Source organism: Leopardus geoffroyi, chromosome A3 (genome assembly GCF_018350155.1).
Source record: "Leopardus geoffroyi isolate Oge1 chromosome A3, O.geoffroyi_Oge1_pat1.0, whole genome shotgun sequence".
Classification (NCBI taxonomy): domain Eukaryota; kingdom Metazoa; phylum Chordata; class Mammalia; order Carnivora; family Felidae; genus Leopardus; species Leopardus geoffroyi.
In genome coordinates this window covers 50,002,628-50,025,170 of record NC_059336.1, presented here as the reverse complement: position 1 = coordinate 50,025,170, position 22,543 = coordinate 50,002,628, and the positions used below count along the sequence as shown (strand labels likewise).

The following is a 22,543-nucleotide window of genomic DNA, read 5'->3' as shown; positions in this document are numbered from 1 at the left end:
AAAAGAAAAAGACCAGGGTATTCACAGATGTATTCAATTAAATTAGTTTTTTGTTAAGTCACATGTTATGAAAGAATTTAAAACAAGCAAATGAAAAATAAAATGTCCAAAATGAAAAACTATGTTTTTCCTCCTTATAAGTAATATTTACCATTTTGACAAATATGGCCCAATCAAGACAATTATGAGTAAATTTAAATGTTCTTCCACTGAAAACTAAGAATAATAATAAAGTGGTTGGTGAGGAAGGCACTGTAGTTAACTATGGTCTTGACTGAGAGCATTTTTATCTCCTTTACAAGGTCTATCACACAGGGCTTGAGCTCTCTCAAGCTCTACTGGCCCCTTAATTAATAGCCCCTTTTCTGGCTGCCCTAGTGGGGAAGGGGAGCATCTCACATCCTATGGCCCAAAGGGTTCCAGGTAGCATCTAATTTATTATCCCATTGAAGACCAAATTTCCATTTTTTCCCCAGGCAGAGTTAAAATCAAGTGAAGAAGCATTAACTGTGAATGACTCTGGCCTTCAGGACAGGAACTGACTACACAGGCCCAGAGGCTCCAGTTCTATGGGCCTCCCCTAAGGGGCTGCAACTCTTGGGGACAGGCAGCCTTGGGGGGGGGGGTAGGGGCCACAGTGGGGTGACAGAGACCAGTTACCTCGACTCTTGGAAGGAAGGTGATCTGAGTGGACCCTCCACCCAAATCCAGCATGCCCACACTGCTCCTTCCTGGGGTTTTCAAACTGCCTGGAGCATAGTGAATAGAAACCAAAATAGCACTGTCGCGTTAGTAATTAGACCAGAACAGCCAAAAAAGTAAAAACAGTTTAGGAGCCAGGCCCTTCAGTGAAAAGAAGAACAGAAAAACAGCTGTATTTAACAATCTCTATGGAAGGATGCACTACATGTTTAAGGGACATGAACGTGGCTCCACTGGCTGTGGCTTTAACAATATAGGATGACACTGATCTTCAGCAGAGAAGTGGGGCCTGCCCTTATCTACTGCTCACCCCTTAGAGACAGACTTCCATGATGTCCCTTCATGCCCAGAGGCATGCCTTCCCCTAGCTCAGCACTCCCAATCTGGCCCCTAACATGGCTCTCCACCCCAAGGGGCAAATCCTGCCACAAAGCTTCTTTCTTTTTCATATATGCATCACACGCGCTAGTCTTTGCCATAATTACAATAAAGAGACAAAAATCAACATGTACTGAGAATAATCTAAGAATAACAACAACTTGCCACCTCGATCCAAGAACTAATGTTTTTGTTCCCTGTTCTGTCTACAGCACAGGAATTCAATTCTAAGGTGATGACCATACACCACATTTACTATGTGAAAGCATGACTGGTTTTATTCATGACTTCCCTAAGAAATGAGAGGACAGGGTCCCAGGCAGGTGTGGCTCCAGGACAAGAGGCTGGAACCATGCTGGTGAAAACCAAGCCTACAGAGAAGCTGCTTTTCCTAGCATTTTTATCTGCAAGCTCCATGCTTGCCCTGATGAGCCCCCAACCCATCCCAACACCCTACTTTGGGTAGCAACACTGGGGAACCCTAAGGGGTTAAAGACTAGAAATGAGGCTGCTGCTGTCAAGAATGGCATCTGCAGACTGTCAGCTTCTGGCGGGTGGGGAGGAATGTACCTGTTAGGAAGTTGACGGTGATCCACGCTGAAACGCCTATAAGAGAGGGTCACAGACAACATGTGAATAACCTGAGATGCTGTAAACAACACATGCACTCAAATGACCACTTTCAGATTCCAGGAGCTGGAAGTGAGCACTCATCACTCCTCAGTCTCTAGACCAACTACAGGAAGAGGCATGAGTCATCAAGTCACCAACAGCTTCTGGAAGACTGTTCTAGAAGACACCACACTAAAACAATAAATACTCTGTCAAATGTTGTATCTCTCCCTCCTATTGTTTATCATCAACTTCCACTTTTTGGAAGAAAACCAAATGTTGCTCTCCCCTCCCCTGGTCATATTTAAAATCAGGGGCTGGTGAGGAACCTGACCTTTTCTCTCTTAGCAATAACAATGTAACAGCAAACTTCTAAATAGGGTAGCAAGTGGGGATTCTCTCTAAATGTTCTTAAAACTGAAGAGGATTTGTTTTCAGAAACTTCATCTGTGCCAAGTTTGGAGCTGGTCAAGATGAGAACCCATCTCTAACACTGGCCCACAAAGATCCTCTGAGACAGTAGAACTGTGAATTGAGTGGGACTGCCATTTTTGTTTGCCTGTGTCTGACCAAGGAGAAAGTTCCCACTCGGAAGCCAACAGCAGCCCTGCATACAGCCTGTCTCGAGGGACAGAGAGCTTGGGAGACCCTACCTTCATCCGTTCCATTCATGATGGAAACACAGTCATCTCCCACAAGGAAAGGCGATGCCTTAAACACTTCTTTCACCTAAATGTAAAGAGACATGTCTTTATCCTTCAGAATCTAGACTCAAAGTTCCCAAATATGCTGTGTTTTCAGCAGGTGGTGACAAAACAGCAAAGGACGGCAGCTGTTGCTGTGAAGTAACAAAACTCTTGTTTTAAATTTCTCTAATCCTTGGCAAGTGGTATCCTCCTTAATCTACTCTCTGGGCTGGCAGAGGCAGAGGCTACCCTGAAGAGCCCTGTCTTCAAGCCACTTTGGGCTAGAATTGCTCAGGGGCATCCTGAGCCTACTGGGCCCCCAAACACTGCCCAGCTTTAGGACTAGAGATGAGGGGCAAGAAACCCCTCAAGGCAGAGTTTAGCCTGGGACTCAGGAGACAGTCCCACAGAGGGAAGGTGAAGGCAGAGGAGCAGCTGCATTTGGGTGTATTTCCTTCTCCTTTTTTTTTTACCAAGTATTGACACACAGAAACTTCAGTACTCTGCACATTCCAACTGTACTTGTGGCCCACCATCCGACTTGAGCATGCAAGGTAATTTTTATAAGGGACTTTGAAAAATGTGCAAAAATTCATCATTTAGCAGTTGCATAGTTTAGAAACAGTACAGAGGATGAGGGGACCATATTGTTGAGAGCAGTTTCCCTAATGTGCCTGACAATAAGAAGCATTCAGGCACCTGTTAGAGATAGGGTCCAGAGCCCCTTTACAGGGCTGCCGCTGGTTCTGGGGACAATCCTGGCCATTTGAGAAACGAACAGGGCCAGAGAAGGCTAAAGGCCTCTCAGCAGTTACATCTGTGGATCAGACCAAGAGGGAAACTAGCAATTTCCATGAGAACAAGCAGGCTGGAGATGAAATGTCAGGAACTTGGCTTCCACAGCCCTCTACAAGGAACAAGTCTGCATGGAAGGAAGCCCTTCAAAAGGCTTCAATGTATTTTTAAAACAAAGTTGCTGTTATCACACAACAGATTCATTCTAGAAAACACAAACAGCTAAAAGTGATGCTGTTAACATTTTGATGTGTTTTCCTCCTCAAGAAGCTTCTACATAGCCCGTCTGACTGCTTGGACAATGGCTGAATATTTGGTGTTTCCAGATATCATAAGCTATGCACCTCCACCCCCCCCCCCCCCCCCCCCCGCCAGGGGTAAATGGATAAGATCACCTTTTGCAGTAACTTCTGAGCCTTTTCTCCTGGTAATAGACGTAAACCAGCCGTGGCCTTGAGAACCAAGGGGGTAGCCTTCCAGAAGTCAAAAGGAACGTCTTTTTTAGCAACATCCAGTAATTCCTGAATTCCCGAAGTACTCTGTGAAGGTGGTAAAAGTAAAGTAGAATCTGTCAAAGATCAGCATACAGGGTCACAGATGCTCCCCCAACCCTTTTGGTTTTATTAACTCATAAATACATTTTCTTCCAATTTTCCAAACTGGCAGAAAATGACTTAAGTGGTGCTGGTGGGTGTGAGGGGCAACAGGGACCAAGTGAATACAGAGAAACACCCTTGGCAGTGGAACATGGTGGGATAAGGACACACACAATAGGGGTCTTGCTGTTCTATACTCTGGCAACCAAAACCCCACCCAGCCCCCATCACCAACCCCCAGTGGGTGACCTCAGATGAGCTGTGATTCCCCTAGACATCGTGGGGAATCTCTCATGGTGCTAAAATCCCATGAATAACTACACAGAGGAATCATTTACACCTGCCAGAATGCTTGAGGTCCAAAAGTTGGCTACGGCCCTGTGTCAGTGCATAGGTGGCAAAACAACTTTGGTAAAGTATTGCTGGGCATTATCAATAGGTACAATGCTGTGGGGTGGTGTGGGGGAGGGCAATTTGGCAATGTCTGTCCAAGAAAACACACATTCCTTTTACTCAGAAATCCCATTGTAAGAATTCATCTGAGATAAATGCCCTTGCATGTGTGGGTAATGAAGTTCATAAAAGGTGACAAACTGCAGCCTTAGTAAAGCGTTAGACATTATCCAAATGTCTTTCAGGAGGGGACTGGTTCTGTAATTTAATGTGCCCGCACATACTGCAATATCATTGCCAGAAAAATCAAGGAAGCTCTTCATATCCTGATAGCAAATGTTCTCCATGTTATACTGCTGAAGGACAAAAACAAAGTATGTAACAATGTGAATGCCATTCTATTGTAAAAATAGGGGAGGGGGAAGAATATAGATGTATTTGCTCATAGGTATATAACCTAGCCCTTGAAGGACACATAAGAAACCAGGGACACCAGCTCTCCTGGAGGGGACTAGAGAGGGAGGAGAGTTCTCATTGTCTGCCCTGTGAAGCTGTGAAATATGTCCCACTTGAATGTGTACTGCCTACTAAAACAAATAAGAGTTTAAAAGTCCTATGAGTTTATTCTAAAGACACCTAATTTAATCATGTGTAACCTTATGGTTACTCTAGCATCACTCATTTCAGTTTTGTTTTCAATTTTAACCAAGCCACAGGAAAGCAGGGTATGACTTCACTGAGATCAAGAGACACTTGTGGGCAAAAATGATACATCAGCTTTTAAGACATATTTGAGCCAAAAGGCATGTATAGGTATATCACTAACTAGTCCGTTTCATCAGTGCTTTAGTGGAAATACAGGTGTCCAGTATTAGTGCAGCTATAAGCTTTAAGGACTCAAAAAATATAAAAGCTACAAACTTACAAAAATCATTGTTTGACAGTTTAAATAAATCTTTCACACTTACTTGGTTTTGTGGATTTTACATAATACATTTTTAACTTCAATTTTTTGTGTTAGTCAACTTTTGTCACCCTCAATCAGAGGAACTGAAACAAAAACAAACTCTCAAATAATGCTTTTTTTTTAAAGCAATTTTTTTAAATGTTTATTTTTGAAAGAGAGAGAAACAGAGCACAAGCAGGGGAGGGTCAGAGAGAGAGGAAGACACAGAATCCAAAGCAGGCTCCCGGCTCTCAGCTGTCAGCAGAGCGGGGCTTGAACCCAAGAACTGTGAGATCACGACCTGAGCCAAAGTTGGACACTCAACCAACTGAGCCACCCAGGCGCCCCTCAAATAATGCTTTTTGTCAAGTTTGTAGGCTTTGTGTTTTTGAACCACACTAAGACTTCTGGGTGGCATGTGTGTTGGCTGGGGGAAGGCCGTAGGGTGGAGGCAGCAGCCCTCCTTGAGCCTCACGTGCAGTACCAGTTTCCTCCAACTGATCATTCTAAACAGCAGGAGATGTCCCAGGTTAGTACTGTCAGAGATGCTTTTCTCTGTGAAGAAGGCCTACTGCACTCAACAGATAGGGAGCTGGCTTTAACAGATTATATAGTTGGAAGACAAATGTGAAGAACAACAGATGTGAGAGAAAATAATTACCTTTTCAACATCATCAGCATAAGCAGAAAGACCTGGCTTCAGTGCTTTGAAGGTCTCATGGGTCAAAGTGGGAGTTTCTAAGGGGGAAACATGTTTAAAAAGGTACACGGCAAATATATACACGAATATATAAATATATACAACAATGGCTTGCTGCCCTTTTCAAAGCAGACGCCTGAAATCAGACCAATCCCAGGGTGACTGGGATGCTGCCTCTTTAGTTCAGATAAACAAGATGAATGTTAACACCTGAGGCTTTGGTCAGAATTTTTTTTTTTTTTTTTTTTTTTTTTTAGTCAACCTTACTGAGGTATAATTTATATACAAAACTGTATCCATCTAAAGTGCTAAATTTTAACATGGTTTTTGTGAAATTAACAGAGGAGCAGGACAGATGATTCCAAACTGCAAACATGAAAATCATTTCTCTGTTCTAGGATGGATGTAGTACAGGTTCTGAAAGAACATTTATTTTTTCCCTTCTTTTAAACCATAAGGGGCCTGGACTCATGAGCATATAGCAAGGGAGTGTTCAGGGGTACACTGGTGGCCAAGGGATGCTGGTCCAAATTTGGACATGAAGACCCAGGAGGAAAAATCAGGGACAGAACTTTTTGAAAGGATGTCTCTCCAGAGATAAAATACTGGAATATGGCTACTAAAGGATTACATTCTGAATATGAATTGTCTTAAAAGCTTCAAAACCGTTATGGGAAGTATGTAGGTCTGGCATATAAAACTTTAACTACTGAAATGAGTTAATTAATAGAGCAGATGAAGAGTAGAGAAAACATGCCACAACAGTTTTGGAGAGAACTACTAATGGTGTCTGTTGCCACCAGCTCAAAAACAGTGTCTACTCAAAAGGTTTCGAGGGTCAGCAAAGAACCAGACACGACCAGCAGACCTACTGAGCAGCCAGGGGGAAAACACTCACTGGCTAGAAGCTGGAGGGTGGCCCTCAGAGCTGGAGGGTACAAGGGGCGCTAGAGAAGGAGATCAAAGTGGGGAGGGAAAGAGTTCAGAGCTGGGCAGTGACTGTGTCTCTCCACAGGAGCAGTTAGGGGGCGAACATACACAAACTCCCTCCTCCTTCTTGCCGGAAGCCTGTGGTCCCCACCCTAGCAAGCAAAGCTGATGGGGCTCAGACTCCAGCTCCCTCCGCACTGCTGAGGCCACTCTCGTCTGTCACCCCCCTCTGCTCCTGGACCCACTGGGCAGCACCATGTCAGCCTGGGTCCTAGGTCCATGCCAGTTCATGACTTACCCAGACTGCTGCCTGATACCAGTCTGAGTTTGGGGCAACTTCCTGCCTTAACCTCTCCCAACGCAGCTTCTGGCTTAAGTCATGGTCCTAGTCATCTGACATGCTGGTAAACACTGGGACAGGACAGGCCACCCAATACCCTTGGGGATCTCAGTTGCCCTGAGGTGGTCACCAGATGCTAGTGTGAGTATGGACAGTCTGGTGCTCCAGGGAAATTCAGATTCCTGGGCCCCAAACCACACCGGAGCCAGCTTCTCTGGGAACTGCATTTTTGACAAGTTCCCAGATGAGTCCGAGGCAGGGCATCCAGCCCACATGCTGATAAACCATTGTCTCTAAGTGGAAGAGATCCCGAGAGCTCTGACGTGAGCAAGGAGAACCATGCAGTGAATGGCCAGGGCCCTCTGCCCAGCATACCTCCAGGCTGCCGGGCGAATTGGAAGATGTGCACACGGGTGCCAGTGCTTCCTGCGTCAAACATGATGCCATAGAAAACCTCATGACCATGTGTAGCTGTCCCCAGAGGACTATGAGCCTGCTGGCCCCTCCGGGCCCCAGACGCTACCTCAGTGATGCTGAAGAAGGCCTGGGTGGCGGAGGCCCAGTGCCACTTGATATAGGCGACATAGATGAACAGGCAAATGAACAGCCCCAGAGGGTAAGCCACTTTTGTCATCTTCAGGTTCCCATTATTTGGTATTTTTCTCATGTCTCTATCTGCTGAGGACTGTGCTGAAGCTGTTGGTGAAAAGGGAGGGAAAGCAGGAAAAACATGTTAGCAAGCTTCCAGGGCGAGTCAGACAAACATTTGTGCTCGGAGACAAAACATTCAGCCAGAAACTGGTCTGCGTTTTTCTGCCTGGAATGAGAAGCTTCATTTGGTCTTCAAAGAGCTTCTAGAAGGTATGAGCCCACTTTATAGAAGAGAAGAGGGGGCGCCTGGGTGGCTCAGTCGGTTGGGCGGCCGACTTTGGCTCAGGTCATGATCTCGCAGCTCGTGAGTTCGAGCCCTGCATCGGGCTCTGCGCTGACAGCCTGGAGCCTGCTTCAGATTTTATGTCTCCTCCCTCTGCCCCTCCCCCATCCACGCTCTGTCTCTCTCTCAAAAATAAATAAACATTAAAAAAATTTTAAGAAGAGAAGAGGAACTGAGGCTAGTTATATGTATACATACATATACATACATATATAGAGTCTTTCTATATATGTATATATATATATATATATATATATATATATATATATATATATATATAAGACTATAGTCTTTATAAGACTAGATAATCTGTTCGAGGCGGGAGGTCTTGCTGAGGCTGACTCGGGGCACAGATCCACAGCTGCCAGCTCTAAGGCAAGTGCTGTTCCAGACAAGTGGCTTTTGGATATATGGGCACTTTAAAAAGCCAGATGTAAATGGTATCCCCAAACCTCTCAGGGTACAGGAACATGTGTCCAATCCATTCTTTCAGTTCTCGCTTCCTCTTCTATATAGGTGTTCACTTCTCAGAAGGCTTAAAGTCCCATCCTTTGGGGACTACAGAGAGCCCCAGCCACGTCTGAGAAATGCAGCTCATCTTCCTGGAAGTTTCACAGATGTTTCGTTTTACTCAGGCAGAATACTCCGCCAAGGAGGAAATAATGCCTATGTGCTTTCCAAGCCTATGAAATCCTACCCGAGCAGCAAAAGAAACTAACTCTGCGCCACTGTCTTTGGTTCAATACCCCTCAGCCCCTCAAATAAAGCATTCATTCAAGCTTTCTTAGCAGCTTCTGGTATAAGACACCATGTGGGAACCTGAGGCTTCAAAGAATAAGAAGCAGGGTGCTTGATTCTCAGGGCTCCCTACCCTTGGGGAATGTCCACCTGTCTGTCCATCCCTCACTCTGTAAGTTGTAAATGGAGTGGACTCTCCTAGGAGTAAGGAGACAGGGAAGTACAAGGCTGAAAGCAGGACATGGGTTTATACTCTGCCCATAGCAGCATGTGACTGTGGGCAAGTTAACCTTCATGAGGGCTGGTCTCCTCATCTGTAAGGGGGAAAGCTGCTTTGTGATGCTGTTTGGGGATACAATAAGATGTGTGATGTGCTCAGAAGAGGACACAGAGAATGTGCCAGCCCATATTCAATGCTGGCTTTATAGCAGGGTAGTGGGAGGTAACACCCCCCTTGGAACCAGGGACAGTGATAGGCAGGAGTGCTGGAAGATAGTGTGACTACACTCTCTGGGAAGAAGAAAAGCAGGGGCCAGAGTTAAAAGTGCAGGGGGCAAGCCTGTGGTGGTCTTCACACCAACCTTGAGGTTGTCTGGGCAGAGGAGAAATGGAATGAAAGTGGCCCTTGGGGTGGTGGGGAAGGGGGTCCAGGACTTCTGTGGCCATTCCTTTCCAGGATCTAGCCCTGCAGCTACACCTGGATGCCCTCAGATCCAAGAGCACTGCCCAAACCTTTGGATGTCTCTGTGCTCCTGCTCAGGGGGACACCAGTGGCCCACCACCCAAGCTTAGGCGGGGAGCAGGGCAAATCACCCTTCCCTGAGCATCTGCTGTGCACAGGGCTGAGGGAAAGTCTCTGTTGGCAGGATCAAGGAGCAAGCCTCCTCCCCACCCCTGTTCCTGCCTAACTTTGAGCTTCTCTTGGGTCTCACTTGGGAGCTTCTTACTGCTCTTAGGATTGTGCACACCCTGGATCCTCACCAGCCTTTGTAGCTTTGTCTCATCCTCTCTTGCCTTTGCTTATAGTGCTCTGAGAACCTAGTGCCTCCTTCTGTCCCTAGAACTCAGCTCCTCTCTGCCTCAGTCCCTTTGCACACACTGTTACCAGTTCCCAGAATGCTCGTGCAACAACCCAGTCAACCTTGTTCTCATCCCCAAGCCTCAGCTGAAATGTTATTGTCCCCACCATCCCTGACCACCCTCAACTTGAAAGATCCTCACCCCCATTATGCTCTCTCTGTACTCCCTGCCCCCTCTGGCCTGGTACCCCCATAATCTGTAACAATGCCAGGATCTGTGGGATTAATTCCTGAAGGTCCATGTCACCCTCTACGCCATGAGCTTCAAGGTCAGGAACTTATCCTGGTTGTGCCACTGCAGCTCAGTTGAGAACACAGGTCCCTATCTAGAAGGATGGAGGATGCACCTCTATCCCTGTCTACCTCCCATACTGTCACCAGACACACAAGAGTCCCTATTTTGGGGTGCCCAGGTGGCTCAGTAAGTTAAGCATCTGACTTTGGCTCAGGCCATGATCTCACAGTTTGTGAGTTCAAGCCCCACATCGGGCTCTCTGCAGTCAGTACAAATCCTGCTTCAGATCTTCTGTCTCCCTCTCTCATGTACATGTGTTCTCTCTCTCTCTGAAAAATAAACATTTAAAAAAAAATAAAAAGAGTCCCTGTTTCAAATCCTTTAATGAGGAGAGGAACATCAGCAAGACAGTAGAATAGGGAGCTCTAGGCCCTTGCTCCCCCACAGAAATATTAGAAAAAAATTGGGACTGGCTGTAATATTTTATAGGCATTCTGAAAAACAGTCAAAGATCCATAGATTTCTACAAGCAAATGCCGAATCAAGAAATCACATTCAGAATGTTCGTTAAGTTCAGTGGTGTTTACTCATCCTTGCCACCACCCCTCTCTGCACAGTGCAGTCTAAAGGAAGCAGCAGCTCAGTGTCTACCTATCTCCTTCCTTCAAACTGGAGGGATCAGAGCAACATTCTAACCTATCTTCAGGCTGCCCAAGAGACAGGTCTCTGTTTTGCCTGACTTGGAGCTCAGAGCTCCAATGGGGGAAAACTGTGGAAGGCAGTTATGGGTACTTCTTATGAAAGTCACGGGGTGACTGCAGAACCACACATGCTTGGGGCAAGGGGCCAGGTTTGTGTGTGTGTGTGTGTGTGTGTGTGTGTGTGTGTGTAAGAAACAAGAAAACATTGAACACCTAAGAAGGAGTGTGGATGGAACCGTTTAAGAAATTAAGACATTTAAAAGCAACCATAACATACGGGAGAATTGAAACTAATACACACACAGGCCCAGGTAACAATCCTGAGAGGACCTTAAGCCTTTGCCCTGGACTGACTCGAAGGCTCAGACATATTCTGTTAATTAGTGAAGATCTTTCATGGCACAGAACCAGTCTGCAAAGCCTCGGAGAGGCGGCTATTTTCTTAAATGCTCCACTTTTCAACAATAGAAATCACAAGGCATACCAAGATACAGGAAAATTTGGCCCACTCAAAGGAAGAAAAGGTGGCAGAAACTGTCTCTGAAGAAACATAGGCATTGGATATACCAGATAAAGACTTAAAACAACTGTCTTACATATGGTGAAACACAAGAACTGAAAGAAATATGGAATATGACATATGACAACAAAATGGGAATATCAATGAAGAAATAGAAATTATAAAAAGCAACCAAATTGTGGGGCTAAATATATTGAAAAATTCACAAGAGGGGTTTAACAGCAAATCTGAGCAGGCAGAAGAACCAGTGAACTTGAACATGGACATCAAACTTATTGAATCAGAGGAGCAAAAGAAAAAAAGACATAAGAAAAGTGAACAGAGCCCAAGGGATTTATGGGACACCACAAGGGACCAACAGGCACATTTCAGGAGCCCCAGAAGAAAACACAGAGAGAAGGACAGAAATAATGGCTGAACTCCAAGGAGGATAAACCCAGAGACTCATGCTGAGATACACTGTAATCACACCACTGAAAGCCAGAAAATAAAAGAAGGAATCTTGAAAGCAGCAAGAGAAAAGCAATTCATCATGTACAAAGAACCCTTAAATAATAAGATTATCAGCCCATTTCTCAACAGAAATTTTGGAGATCAGAAAGCAGCGGGATGATATATTCAAACTGCTGAAAGAAAAATCTGTCAGCTGAGAATTTCATATTCAGTAAAACTGTCCTTCAAAAATGAAGGTGAAATTAAGGCATTCCCAGATAAATGAAAGCTGAGGGAGTTCTTTGCCAGCAGACCTGCCCTACAACAAATGCTAAAGGTTGACATGAAAGGACGCCAAACAGTAACAGAAATCCATAAGAAAATATAAAGATCTCCAAAGAAGTTAAATACGTGGACAAACACAACAACCAGTATTAGTGTATAGTTGGTTTGTAACTCCACTTTTTATTTTCTTCAGCATTAAAAAAAACAAATGCTGAGGGGTATGTGGGTGGCTCAGTTGGTTAAGCGTCTGACTTCAGCTCAGGTCATGATCTCACAGGTTTTGAGTTCAGGCCTCTCATTGGGCTTCGTGCTGACAGTGTGGAGTCTGCTTGGGATTCTCTCTCTCTGCCCCTCCCCAACTTGCACTCTCTCTATCTCAAAATAAATAAAAGTAAAACAAAGCAAAACAAATGCTGTGACATCAAAAACAAATTAGGAAGATATATGATATAAAGGAGAAGAGTTAACATATGTAATTCAAGCTAAACTGGGATAAATTTTAGAATAGACTTATAATTTCAGGATGTTATATGTAATCTCTGTGGTAATCACCAAGAAAATATCTAGAAAATATATATAAAAGGAAATGAGAAGGGAATAAATACTGTCCTTAGAAAAGAATCAATTAGGCATCAAAATTGGCAAAGATGAAATCAAGCTTTCGCTTTTTGCAGATGACATGATATTATACATGGAAAATCCGATAGACTCCACCAAAAGTCTGCTAGAATTGATACATGAATTCAGCAAAGTTGCAGGATACAAAATCAATGTACAGAAATCAGTTGCATTCTTATACACTAACAATGAAGCAACAGAAAGACAAATAAAGAAACTGATCCCATTCACAATTGAACCAAGAAGCATAAAATACCTAGGAATAAATCTAACCAAGATGTAAAGGATCTGTATGCTGAAAACTATAGAAAGCTTATGAAGGTAATTGAAGAAGATTTAAAGAAATGGAAAGAAATTCCCTGCTCATGGATTGGAAGAATAAATATTGTCAAAATGTCAATACTACCCAAAGCTATCTACACATTCAATGCAATCCCAATCAAAATTGCACCAGCATTCTTCTCGAAACTAGAACAAGCAATCCTAAAATTCATATGGAACCACAAAAGGCCCCGAATAGCCAAAGGAATTTTGAAGAAGAAGACCAAAGCAGGAGGCATCACAATCCCAGACTTTAGCCTCTACTACAAAGCTGTCATCATCAAGACAGCATGGTATTGGCACAAAAACAGACACATAGACCAATGGAATAGAATAGAAACCCCAGAACTAGACCCACAAACGTATGGCCAACTCATCTTTGACAAAGCAGGAAAGAACATCCAATGGAAAAAAGACAGCCTCTTTAACAAATGGTGCTGGGAGAACTGGACAGCAACATGCAGAAGGTTGAAACTAGACCACTTTCTCACACCATTCACAAAAATAAACTCAAAATGGATAAAGGACCTGAATGTGAGACAGGAAACCATCAAAACCTTAGAGGAGAAAGCAGGAAAAGACCTCTCTGACCTCAGCCGTAGCAATCTCTTACTCGACACATCCCCAAAGGCAAGGGAATTAAAAGCAAAAGTGAATTACTGGGACCTTATGAAGATAAAAAGCTTCTGCACAGCAAAGGAAACAACCAACAAAACTAAAAGGCAACCAACGGAATGGGAAAAGATATTTGCAAATGACATATTGGACAAAGGGCTAGTATCCAAAATCTATAAAGAGCTCACCAAACTCCACACCCGAAAAACAAATAACCCAGTGAAGAAATGGGCAGAAAACATGAATAGACACTTCTCTAAAGAAGACATCCGGATGGCCAACAGGCACATGAAAAGATGTTCAGCATCGCTCCTTATCAGGGAAATACAAATCAAAACCACACTTAGGTATCACCTCACGCCAGTCAGAGTGGCCAAAATGAACAAATCAGGAGACTATAGATGCTGGAGAGGATGTGGAGAAACGGGAACCCTCTTGCACTGTTGGTGGGAATGCAAATTGGTGCAGCTGCTCTGGAAAGCAGTGTGGAGGTTCCTCAGAAAATTAAAAATAGACCTACCCTATGACCCAGCAATGGCACTGCTAGGAATTTATCCAAGGGATACAGGAGTACTGATGCATAGGGGCACTTGTACCCCAATGTTCATAGCAGCACTCTCAACAATAGCCAAATTATGGAAAGAGCCGAAATGTCCATCAACTGATGAATGGATAAAGAAATTGTGGTTTATATACACAATGGAATACTACGTGGCAATGAGAAAAAACGAAATATGGCCTTTTGTAGCAACGTGGATAGAACTGGAGAGTGTGATGCTAAGTGAAATAAGCCATACAGAGAAAGACAGATACCGTATGGTTTCACTCTTATGTGGATCCTGAGAAACTTAACAGGAACCCATGGGGGAGGGGGAGGAAAAAAGAAAAAAAAAAAAGAGGTTAGAGTGGGAGAGAGCCAAAGCATAAGAGACTGTTAAAAACTGAGAACAAACAGAGGGTTGATGGGGGGTGGGAGGGAAGAGAGGGTGGGTGATGGGTATTGAGGAGGGCACCTTTTGGGATGAGCACTGGGTGTTGTATGGAAACCAATTTGACAATAAATTTCATATAAAAAAAAAAAAAAAAAAAAAGAATCAATTACACCCAAAGGAAAGCAATAATGGAGGAAATGAGGGACAAAAAAAGCTATAAGACCTACACAAAATAAAATGGCAAAAGTAGTCCTTCCCTGTCAGTACTTTAATTTTTAAATTTTTTAAAATGTTTATTTAGTTTTGAGAGAGAAGAGACAAAGCATGTGGGAGGGAGAGGCAGAGACACAGGGACACACAGAATCCAAAGCGGGCTCCATGCTCTGAGCTGTCGGCACAGAGCCTGACAGAGGGCTCAAACTCACGGACCGTGAGACCATGACCTGAGCTGAAGTTGGACACTTAACCAACTGAGCCACCCAGGCACACCTCCCTGTCAGTACTTTAAATGTAAATGGATTAAACTTTCCAACCAAGATACATAGAGTAGCTGAATGGATAAAAAAACAAGATCCAACCATATCATTCTATAAGAGACTTACTTTAGATCTAAGGGCATATACAGACTGCAAGTAAAAGAATGAAAAAGATTCCATGAAAAGAGTAACCAAAACAGAGTAGAAGTGGCTATACTAACATTAGACAAAACAGACTTTGAATCAAAAACTGTCAGAAAAAATAAAAACATACAATGATAAAAGGGTCAAGTCTCCACTAACATAACAATTATAGACATATACAACAGAGCTCTTAAATATATGAAACAAACAGAACTGAAAGGGGAAATAGTTGTACAATAATAGTAGGAGAATTCAATATCCCACTTTCAATAAAGGATAAAAAAACCAGACAGAAGATCAATAAAGAAATAGGGAACTTGAACAACACTAAAGACCACCTGGACCTGAGAGGCACATACAGACCACCCAACAATAGCAGAATCCACATTCTTCTCAAGTGCACATGGAACATCCTCCAGGACAGACAAGATGAGAAGCTACAAAACATGTCTTAATGTATTTTAAAAGATCACAATCAAAGTATATTTTCTGATTACAGTGGAATGAAACTAGAAATCAATAGAAGAAGGAAAGCTGGAAAACTAAACACCACACTCTTAGCTAATGTGTCAAAAAAGAAATCAAAAAGGAAATCAGAAAATACCTTCTGACAGGTGAAAATGAAAACACAACATACCAAACCTTTGGAATGCAGTGAAAGCAGTACCAAGAAGGAAATTTATAGCTGTAAATGCTTACATTATAAGAAAGATTGCAAACCAACAACCTAACTTTACACCTTAAGGAACTAGAAAAAGAACAAATTAAACACAAAACTAGAAGGAAGGAAACAATAAAAATTAAAGCAGGATAAGCAGAAGATAGAAAAACAGAGAAAAATCCATGAAGCCAAGAGCTGGTTCTTTGAAAAGATCACCATAACTGAACCTTTAGCTATACTGACTAAGGAATAAAGAGAGAAGATTCAAATTATAACTAAAATCAGAAATTAAGGGAACATTACTACTGATTTTACAGAATGAAAATGATTATAAGAGTTTTATGTTCAACTGTACACCAATAATTGGATAACTTGCATGAAATCAATAAATTCCTAGAAACACAACCTACCAAGATGAATTATGAAGAAATAGAAAATCTGAAGACCTATAACTAGTAAGGAGATTGAATCAGTAATCAAAAATCTCCCAACAAAGAAAACTCCTGGACCAAATGACTAGTGATCTGGTCACTACTAATTTTACCAAACATTTTAAGAAGAATCCCAAAATCTTCCCCTGAATTGAAGAAAAGGAACGTTTTAACTCATTCAATAAGGCCAGCATTACCCTAATACCAAAGCCACTACAAGACAAAGACACTACAAGAAAATACAGACCAGCATTCCTTATGAATAGTGATGCAAAAATCCTCAACAAATAGCAGCAAACTGAATTCAACCACACAGCAAAAGGACCAACTGGGATTTATTCCTAGAATGCAAGAATGGTTCAAGATTTAAAACCCATCAAGGCAAATATATCATATTAACAGAATAAAGGGGAAAAATCCATATGATCATATCAATGCAGAAAAAACATTTAATAAAATCCAACACTTTTTAATAATAAAAATAACCAGCAAACAGGAATAGAAGAAAATACTTCAACATAATAAAGGCCATATATACAAACCCAACAACTAACATCAGACTCAATAGTGGAAGACTGAAAACTTTTACTTTAAAATCAGAAACAAGAAAGGATGTCTGTTTTCAACACTTCCATTCAACATAACATTGGAAGTTTTAGCCAGACCAATCAGGAAAGTAAAAGAAATAAAAGGCATCCAAAGTGGGAAGAAGAAATAAAATGATCTGTTCATAGATTACATGATATTATATGTAGAAAACCCTAAAGATTCCACAAGGAAGGAAAATAACTGTTAGAACTAATAAATTCAAGGTTACAGGACACAATATCAACACACAAAAATCAGTTGTTTCTATACACTATAATGAACAATCTGAAAAGAAAATTAAGAAAATAATTCTATTTACAATAGCATCAAAGGAATAAAATACTGAAGAATAAAATTAACCACCAAGGTGTACCTGGGGTGGCTCAGTTGGCTGAGCATCTGAGTCTTGATTTTGGCTCAGGTCATGATCCCAGGGTCATGGGATCAAGCCCTGAATCAGGCTGTGTTGAGCATGGACCCTGCTTGGGATTTACTCTCTCTCTGCCCCTCTCTCCTGCTCACACATGCTCTCTTTCTCAAAATAAACAAACAAATAAATAAAAATTTAAAAAAGAAAAAAGTTAACCAAGGAGGTGAAAGACTTGTACCCTGAACACTACAGAACATAGCTGAAAGAAAACTGAGTCAAATAAATAGTAAGATAACCCGTGTTCATGGACTGGAAGACTTAATATTGTTAAGATATCAATACTATCTGTAATGGTCCACAGGTTCAATGCAATTCCTATCAAAATCCTAATGACTTTTTTGCAGAGACAGAAAAAAATAAATCCTAAAATTCATAAGGAATCTCAAGGGACCCCCAAATCACAAAACAATCTTGAAAAAGAACTAATTGGATGCCTTATACTTCCTGATTTCAAAACATACTACAAAGCCACAGTAATTAAAAGCTTGTGGTAGTGGGACACATAGACCAACAGAACAGAAAATCCAGAGGTAAACCCTTACGTACATGGTAAAATGGTCTTTGATAAGGGTATCGGACCATTCATGGGGGAAAGGATAGTCTCTTTAAGAAATGGTACTGGGAAAACTGGATATACACACACAAAAGACTGAAGTTGGATCCTTTCCTTATACCATATACAGAAATTAATTCAAAATGGATTAAAGACCTAACTATAAAACCTAAAACTATAAAACTCCCAGAAGAGGGGAGCGTAGGTGGCTCAGTTGGTTGAGTGTTTTGTTTTGCTTTTTTAAAAAGATCTTATTTCTCTTGTCTTTTCTCCACATCTCTACAAAATCTACCCAAGATGTTTACTGCCACTCTAAACCCTGGCAGCTAGAGGCTTCTCTCTTGGGCTCTTTGGTGCTCTACACATTTCCCCTCCTTGAGTAAGTGGTATGTGGAGCTATTCATGTGTGCCTTTCTTCCTTCTGGTTAGAGTGCCTCTCAGAAGCAAGGACCAGCCCACTCATTCCCAACACCAACACAAGGCCAGAGCCCACAGCCAGTAAGCCAATACTTGCTGGTAAAGGAGGCTAGATGATGGCTTAGCAATTCTCTGGTAGTCAGGGAAAGATGGAGCCATCAACAGTGCTTCATGACCCAGATGATGGCCACCAACAGAAGCAGGCTGTTTGGGAAGGGGCTGTTTGGGCAGGAGACAATAGTGACCAGGTTTTCTACAAGTTTGAAATGACAGCAGGGCATGGGTCAGAAATGGAACTGACCCTTGTGAGAGAGCAGGTTTGGGGCTGTGACCTGGGGAACCATCTGCACTGAGATGTTAGCTAAGATTAGGAATGAAGAAATCAATTACAGAGAGAAGATCCAGCAACAATCAAGGCTGAGATGTTACCTGGGGAATGCCCATCCCCAGGCAGCCAGTGTTCACCCTACACCCTACCCTCTCACATGCTTCCTTTCGTTAGGTTACTGTAACCCAGAGTTTTCCATTGCTAAGAGATGATTAAACAAAAAAGTATTTATAAAGAAAGCTCTAAAGCAACCATTTCTAAGGATGAACAGTAAGGACACAAAAGTAATACTAACATCTTCCAACTCTGATGGTGCTTTTTATAAGACTCTTTCTTGCCTTTCTTTCTCTCTCTTTCTTTCTGTACACTCTCTCTCCTCTTTTGCAACCAGAAGGCTGGCACCACATTTGCCTGTCTGAGCCACACGGGTAGAAGACCCTTTTTCATAATCACATTTTATCATGTCCTGTGTTAGTCTACAAACCATGTCCTACATGATCAGATTAACAGGTGGAATACCAAATTTTGAGGCAAAGGTTGCTCTTTATTACATTTGTCTACCCATTAAAAAAATACACTTTACATATGCTATATCCTGTTACCAAAGGCCTACAAGGCTGGCACTTACACTACATATGACTTACATAACTTATTGCCATACGACAGCACCAAGGCCCAGAAAATGTTTGAAAACAGACTTGCCTGGAATCACAGAGCTGGCACGTGGTGAGGCACAGACCAGACTTTCTGGCTTCTGTCTCCAAATCAAATGTGCTCCATCACTTCACTTACCCTATTAATGTAAGACTCTACTTTAGACAACAAAAAAATACTCACATGGAATTACACATCATCATTAAAGTTACACACCAAGAAGTCTGGCATGACATAAACAGAGTCCAAATAGAAAATTACATTTAGGAAGCATAGAGCCAGGAACAGCCTGGCCCACAGGAACCTCCACATCCTGGAGACCCAAACTTAAAAGCCAGTTTCACTCCACTGGGTTAAGATGTTTGTTCAGTGATACTAGTACTATGAGACAACCTCTGGAGGAGAAACTTGCATTTCCATGGGCACCACTAACACCATAAGTGTAAATGTGTTGATCAGGCCCTCCCTAGAAGGAAAACAATTCACTTTAGCTTTGTCCTTTAAAGGAAGAGTCTAGAACAAGGCTAAAAGGAAGGTAAGCCAGGTGGGGAATAAAGAGTAGGCTGGGAGTAGGGTGGGGCAGGATCTAAGGTGTGCAAAGGCAAAAAGAGGTTTGGCTTAGCATATCTTGCTCCCAGCTGACTCCAGCTGGGGGCTACCTTCCATCAGAGGGAGGGTGGGGTCACAGAGCAGAATTTGGGTGTGGAGCAATGGTGCCCGAGACAAGTGCCTGGCCATCCCTTGGTTATCGTTCTAGAAGCTAGGGAAGGTAGCTGAGCTTCTGGAAATACAAGCTCATCTGATTTGGATCAGTGGCCCCACAATATGTTGGACAGTTTCGTCAAGGTTTTCAGTTAAAATACACAAAAGGGCCATGTGTGCAAATGACTGTCACATATGCTAAAAACCTATCCAAAATTAAATGACATTAACAAACCACTACTTATTCTCCTGGTAGGTTTAAATGGATTTTCTCCCCTTCTCTGAAAAAAAAAGCATACATACATGAGTCAGCCCTGTTAACATCACCCGGTGTTTCCTTTTCACAAGACCAGAGTGGGAGGGGAGGTTCTTCCAGATCTCTTTACATGGTTGTCCACCTCTCTGGTTTGTCATATGAGGTTCCACAAGGGAAAGAGACACACACCTTATTAGCCAACTGATGCTTATAAGGGTGGGGGGGAGACAGAAACAGTTTCTGGATTTGTATCACTATGCTTTTCTCCCCCATGAACCTTGTTAATATGTTGGTGACAGCAAAACAAGAACCTCCCCCAGACAAACCCTAATCCCTCCATCCATCATGAGTCTTGCACAGTGCGTCAGAAGGTCCTTGTAATCACAGTTGATATCCACCTATCCCCAAGCAACCTCTTTCCTAGAAGTTTCAGTTTCCTTCACTGGGTGGCTATGGGTTAGGACCTCCATGGCATCCTGAAGGATGTAGGATATGTGGCATGATATGCATGATTCTGGAATACAAGTGTCTGGAGAGACAACTGAAACTACCCAGGCACTTCTGGGTGACTGATTCCTTTGGGTGGATGCCCAGGATATGGGGTCTGTGCCCACCATCATTTACAAAACAATTCAGGCTTTTCCCCAACCCTTAAAACCATTCTATGGCTTCTAACTTAAGATAAAAAACACCCTTCCTTCCATGGTCCCTGCCTATCTCTCCCTTCTCTTCTACCTTCCTGATGCTTCAAGGCTTTCTTCTGAAGGAAGTCCAGCTTGGTGTCCAGCTCTATCCAGCTCTGGTCTCTCTCTCTCTCTCTCTCTCTCTCTCTGGTAGCCTGGAGCACTCCTGGCTCATGCCTCAGCTCAGGCAGAACCGACTGACCACCCTATGAGGTCTATTCCTGGTCACTACAGCAATGCCAGAGTTTATTGTCCTCACATCCGCAGTACTGTCAGAATGGCATGATCTTGCCCGTTACCTGGGCTTCCCACCTGGGCTGTGAGGCCCAGAAGGGAATTGGGCCTGCCAGTCCTTCCCCTCCTGGATCTCCTGCATCTGGCACAGCTCTGGGAACCGGTCAGCAAATGCTGCTGAATGAATGAATGTAGCAGGGCTCCAGCTTCCTGGGGGCAGAGACCCCTACTATTTGGCCCACCCAGTTTCCAGAACACGAATCGCTCCCCTCACGGGTCAGCGGAGCCCAGAGTTCAAGGAGGACTAATGGAACCAGGACGTTAAGGCAGCAGGAGGTTAAAGCCGGGTGCGAATGACCCTGATGTCGCCTGCAAGCACCGCCGCTAAAGCCCGAGAAGCTGGCAGGCGCGTGGGTCTGGACCCCTCTTCCACTCCGCGCCCACGCTCCGGGCGGCCCACGTGCAGACCCCCGGGTCCGGCAAACTCCGCCGGCCCCACAAGCGTCCCCGCCCCCCCCCCCCGCACTTACCCTGTAGGGTCCCCTCTTCACCACGGAGGGAGGTTCCCTTTCGCGGAAGCTGACGGGCTACCCAGGAAGCGTCCGACTCTCCTCTCCTACCGGCGTTACCAGGGCCACCACCCACAGGCCAAGAGCCGGCGGATCCTGGGAGCCTAGGCCCCGCCTACGTGCACGTCATATCTTTGGCGGGGCATAGCAGAACATTGCGGATCCAGCGCGCAGGAGCGGCGTGTGGGCGGGGCTTAGCTGGATCCGCTGAGCGGTGTGGCCGTATTTTTCGCCTGGGTAGGTCTTTGTGGTTCCCTGCCGGAGGCGGTTCAGCTAGTGTTGGACTTGAATGAGGTCTCGGCCTGTCTGGCCTCCACCGCCCAAGTGCGTCCTTCACGGGCCGTATTCGGCTCCTGCCCTGTCTTGTAGGGTTTCCTCTGTGCGGTAGAGCCGGCCATGGTGCTGGCCAAAGAATTACCACCACAACCTCACAACCTTGACCTTAACTAGCCCGTGGAAGTTTTGAATTTTCTTTGGGTCCTTTCATAGCTAAAGTCCCCTCTCTTTTTTTTAAGGTAATATGTGATGGAAAATGCAACAGAATAGACAGCACGATAAATCTCCTATTCTTGCCCCCCATTTTCTTTCTTTCTTTTTTGTTCTAAGCATTTTATTTTTATTTAATTAATTTATTTTTAAAAAATTTACATCCAAGTTAGTTAGCATATAGTGCAACAATGATTTCAGGAGTAGATTCCTTAGTGCCCCCTACCCATTTAGCCCATCCCCCCCTCCCACAACCCCTCCAGTAACCTTGCTTGTTCCCCATATTTAAGAGTCTCTTACGTTTTTGTCCCCCTCCCTGTTTTTATATTATTTTTGCTTCCCTTATGTTCATCTGTTTTGTATCTTAAAGTCCTCTTCTGAGTGAAGTCATATGATTTTTGTCTTTCTCTGACTAATTTCACTTAGCATAATACCCTCTAGTT

At 43.5% G+C, this 22,543-nt stretch overlaps 1 protein-coding gene across 8 annotated transcripts in view; it reads right to left on the bottom strand.

The window, feature by feature from the left end:
* Positions 1-21,737, bottom strand: part of ENTPD6 (ectonucleoside triphosphate diphosphohydrolase 6) — a 41,329-nt gene extending 19,592 nt beyond the window's left edge. For 2 of the 8 annotated variants that reach the window (XM_045443687.1, XM_045443691.1), the window contains exons 1-9: positions 21,576-21,737; positions 20,176-20,274; positions 19,219-19,309; positions 7,454-7,774; positions 5,770-5,846; positions 3,569-3,712; positions 2,346-2,421; positions 1,651-1,686; positions 661-749 (exon numbers count right to left, since the gene is read on the bottom strand). In XM_045443687.1, the coding sequence (XP_045299643.1) occupies positions 661-749; positions 1,651-1,686; positions 2,346-2,421; positions 3,569-3,712; positions 5,770-5,846; positions 7,454-7,745 (714 nt within the window). In that variant the 5' untranslated portion in view covers positions 7,746-7,774; positions 19,219-19,309; positions 20,176-20,274; positions 21,576-21,737. Of the gene's footprint in view, positions 1-660; positions 750-1,650; positions 1,687-2,345; positions 2,422-3,568; positions 3,713-5,769; positions 5,847-7,453; positions 7,775-8,464; positions 10,328-19,218; positions 19,310-20,175; positions 20,275-21,575 lie in introns of those variants that run through there. The other 6 variants (XM_045443686.1, XM_045443690.1, XM_045443688.1 and 3 more) reach the window with 4 other exon arrangements.
* Positions 21,738-22,543: the final 806 nt, after the last annotated feature.